A 3,542-nucleotide genomic window follows, 5' to 3' on the forward strand; every position below is an offset into this window, starting at 1 on the left:
ATGATGCTTTATATTCACCACAATCGAAAAGAAATTTGTTGAGTTTTAATGATATATATTCCCATGGGTTTGATACTCAAACAATGAATGAAAGGAATGAGAAATATATGTGTCTTATCACATATAAATCAGGAAAGAAATATGTGATTGAAAAACTACTAATGCTCCCTACTGGATTGCATTATACACATATAAATCACATTGAATCAAACATAGTAGTTGATAATTCTTCGATAATCATAATTAGTAATTGATCGATAAAGGTTTGGGCCAAGAGAAAATCTAAGAGAAAAGTTTGTGCAGGAAAATGGTGAATATATATTTGTGAGGTATTTTGGACTTTTTTGGGTGATTGGGACGGATACTTGAATAAATTCAGACAGGGAGGAACCCAAAATAAGAAAGTCTGACACACGGACTGGATCTTTAATTCGAAACAACCTTTAGAGATTTATTTAAAGTTTCCCATTAAATTAAACCACTTCTTCAAAAAAATTAATTAAATAAATAAATCAAACCAAATAAGAATTCCAAATATATTTTTAATTACCTTTTAGTCCGAATTATTTTAGATGGAATTTATGAAATTTAATGAAATCCCATCGAATTTAGATGTTTTAAAATTTTATTTCAGCAAAAGGATGAATTCATATATATATTTTAAATGTTAGTACTTATAATTAAGGGTGAGCAAAACATCTATTTAACCGAAACAACCGACCCAACCAAAATAAATTGAAAATTCGGTGAGGATAAATCGTCCGATATATTATTTTTTCCTGAGAATATCAATTAAATCGCTTTAATTGATTCGGTTCTCGATTTAGTTGGATTCGAGATTTTGTTACGTTTTATTTGTGAGTGTTATATGTATCTTTTCAGAAATTGAGGGAGATGTAAAATTTTTGTTTCAATTTCTGCTTATTCGATAAACTGATATGGTGTGTGTTTTTCTTATTTTTTTTAAACTGATATGGTGTGTGTTTTTTTTTTGGTGATGTTTTGACTGTTTTATTAGATGTTAGAGACCGATGGTTGGAAATTCAATAAAATTAGAAGAAGAGTTTCCAAAAAAATAATTTAAAATACATTTTTTAAAAAAAAAAGAATAAAATCGGTTATTTCTGATTTGTTATCGGTTTAGTTTAATCGATTTTAATGGATAAAATTAGACTGCTCGATTAATAGAGAAAAATTTGAATTTTCAATTTGTTAATTTCAGTTACATCCATCGATTATATATATTAGTAAATTATGTATACATATTTTGTGTGTAAAATTATAATCATAATTTATATAAGATTTTTTTATTTTATTATATGTTTAATTTAATAATAGTTATAGATATATAAACTATTTTAAAAAGTAAAGTATGCACGTGGCCCGATTATCGGCCTCTTTCATTAGTTCTCAATATTGCCACTTTTCAGCTGAAATTAATAGCGCCAAGACTCCACCTTTACAGGGGAAAATAATGGCAATATCAGACGATAATTTGGGCCCTAATTCACCCTTTTCACTTCCAAATTCATATGGATCGGTGGTTCTAGGCGGAACCTTCGACCGCTTACACGACGGTCATCGCCAATTCCTGAAGGTGCGTGATCCCATACCCGTTGGTTGAATAATATCTCAATCATCGGAAGATGATCGGAATTTTGGTTTTGCAGGCTGCGGCGGTGGTGGCGAGGGATCGGGTCGTGGTTGGTGTTTGCGATGGTCCTATGCTAGCTAAAAAGAAGGTAAGGTATGCAAATTAAATAGTCGAAAATGAACTTTCAAGACATGTATAATGATTGTTAATAATGTGCCACATGATTTATAATTTTAGAAAGAAAATTGTCCTTATGGCTAGAAAGTGTGGAGCCAGAACGTGAACTTTATAAAGAAAAAGAAAATATCGGTTGGTTAAAAAAGTTTGGAATCCAGCTATGATTTACTGTTAAATGTGAATGTAATGAAGCAAATGAGTGGAATATTGGAGTATAACCTACGCTATGTTTGTTTTAAAAAAGTAATCAATAAGTGGTGAGAAAATCTTTGTTGCTGTAAGTGTGTTAACAGTAGCTAAATGCTGCTGGGAGGTGCAGTCACAGTTGTGACACCTTAGCATGTGTTGCGGATAAAAGATAATGAATTTCATTGCTGAAGAATTTTGGGAAATAGTCAAGTGTTGTAACAAAAGTCTGATTTCACTGAAGCGCACTTTTTGTTTATCTCATTTATAGTGGTTCGGTAAGCTAGTTTTTATTTGTGTTCATGTATCATCTTAGAAAGCTAACTATGCCATGTAAAACGGTCACATGGGGTAATCATGATCTTTATTTTCCTCTTGATCTACACATGTATGTTCTTCTATTCAATAGCAGTTGACAAACTGGTGATGTTTTTAAGCACTGACTGCAGTATGCTAATCTAATAGAGCCAATTGAACAAAGAATGAAACACGTTGAGGATTACATAAAGGTACGCATTACATGTGAAGAAGATGGTTATAGTCAGCATGACATGAGTTATTTATTCTCAGGCCAGCAAAGAATATATTTCCTTCGCTGCATTATGATCATGGCTGCATGATTGATGGCATATAATAGTGGATGCTGGAGTTGAGTTGTTTGCATTCTATTTGATATACTTTTTGTTTGTCGAGATACTAACATGCACCATCTAATCTAATTAGAAAGCATGCTGCATTCTACTTTATGAAGGCTCTCTTTTTATAAATGTGGAATGCACAGACTTTGGTTGTTTACACAAAAATCATGAAATACACTATTGTATCATTTTTCTGTATATTCAGACTGCAGAGATGTCAACTTTTGATAAACATAATGCATATTTTCTTTCCTTAATTTTTCCCTTCAGTCAGTTAAACCAGGGATAATTGTGCAAGCAGAACCCATTGTTGATCCCTATGGCCCTTCAATCGATGATGAGAATTTGGAGGCTATAATTGTCAGGTCCTAATTTTTTCTCACAACAATTTGATATACACACAGTTCTTTCTGTTTATTACTCACGGGAATAAAAATATGACAATTCTATCATTTCTATTTTGTTTCTTTAGCTTTACTTTGTGATGATCCAAATATTAAGGGTATGCCGTACCACTTAATGAGCTTGGACTTGTCTTGAAGGCATACGATCCTTATAAATCTTGCTCGAGCTAGATGCTAATTTAGATACGGATTAGGCATATACATGCATGGTTAAATTTGTTTTTATGTGTCATGCAACGGCTTATTAAAGCTGCTTGGTAACAGCAAGGAAACATTTCCTGGTGGACTATCTGTTAATAAGAAGAGGGCAGAGAGGGGCCTTTCCCAGCTAAAGGTTCAACTTATCAAAACCGCAGAAGTTATGTTTTGTTATTATGTACTTGTTAAAACTAAAATGTTATACGTCTCCTGCAGATTGAAGTAGTAGATTTAGTCCCCGGAGAATGTGGTGGAGACAAATTGAGTTCTACAGCATTAAGAAGACTTGAGGCTGAGAAGCTGCAGCTTAAAGGTTAGATGTGATACGCATTTGAGTTTACTCGT

At 32.6% G+C, this 3,542-nt stretch overlaps 1 protein-coding gene across 1 annotated transcript; it reads left to right on the forward strand.

Annotated features, from left to right (window-relative positions):
- The first annotated feature begins 1,372 nt into the window (after positions 1-1,372).
- Positions 1,373-3,542, forward strand: LOC140824806 (phosphopantetheine adenylyltransferase-like). Its single transcript, XM_073186353.1, has 6 exons — positions 1,373-1,597; positions 1,671-1,742; positions 2,407-2,466; positions 2,866-2,960; positions 3,264-3,333; positions 3,414-3,542. The coding sequence occupies exons 1-6, from the start codon at positions 1,373-1,375 to the stop codon at positions 3,513-3,515; spliced, it is 624 nt and encodes a 207-aa protein (XP_073042454.1). The 3' UTR covers positions 3,516-3,542.

Source organism: Primulina eburnea, chromosome 2 (assembly GCF_022965805.1).
Source record: "Primulina eburnea isolate SZY01 chromosome 2, ASM2296580v1, whole genome shotgun sequence".
NCBI classification, from domain to species: domain Eukaryota; kingdom Viridiplantae; phylum Streptophyta; class Magnoliopsida; order Lamiales; family Gesneriaceae; genus Primulina; species Primulina eburnea.

Bases quoted from the DNA above. Each gene is read 5' to 3' on its own strand.
- LOC140824806 (XM_073186353.1), top strand. From the start codon at position 1,373: ATGCACGTGGCCCGATTATCGGCCTCTTTCATTAGTTCTCAATATTGC. The intron at 1,743-2,406 runs GTAAGGTATGCA...CACTGACTGCAG, and splicing joins CTATGCTAGCTAAAAAGAAG to TATGCTAATCTAATAGAGCC. The intron at 2,961-3,263 runs GTCCTAATTTTT...GCTTGGTAACAG, and splicing joins TTGGAGGCTATAATTGTCAG to CAAGGAAACATTTCCTGGTG.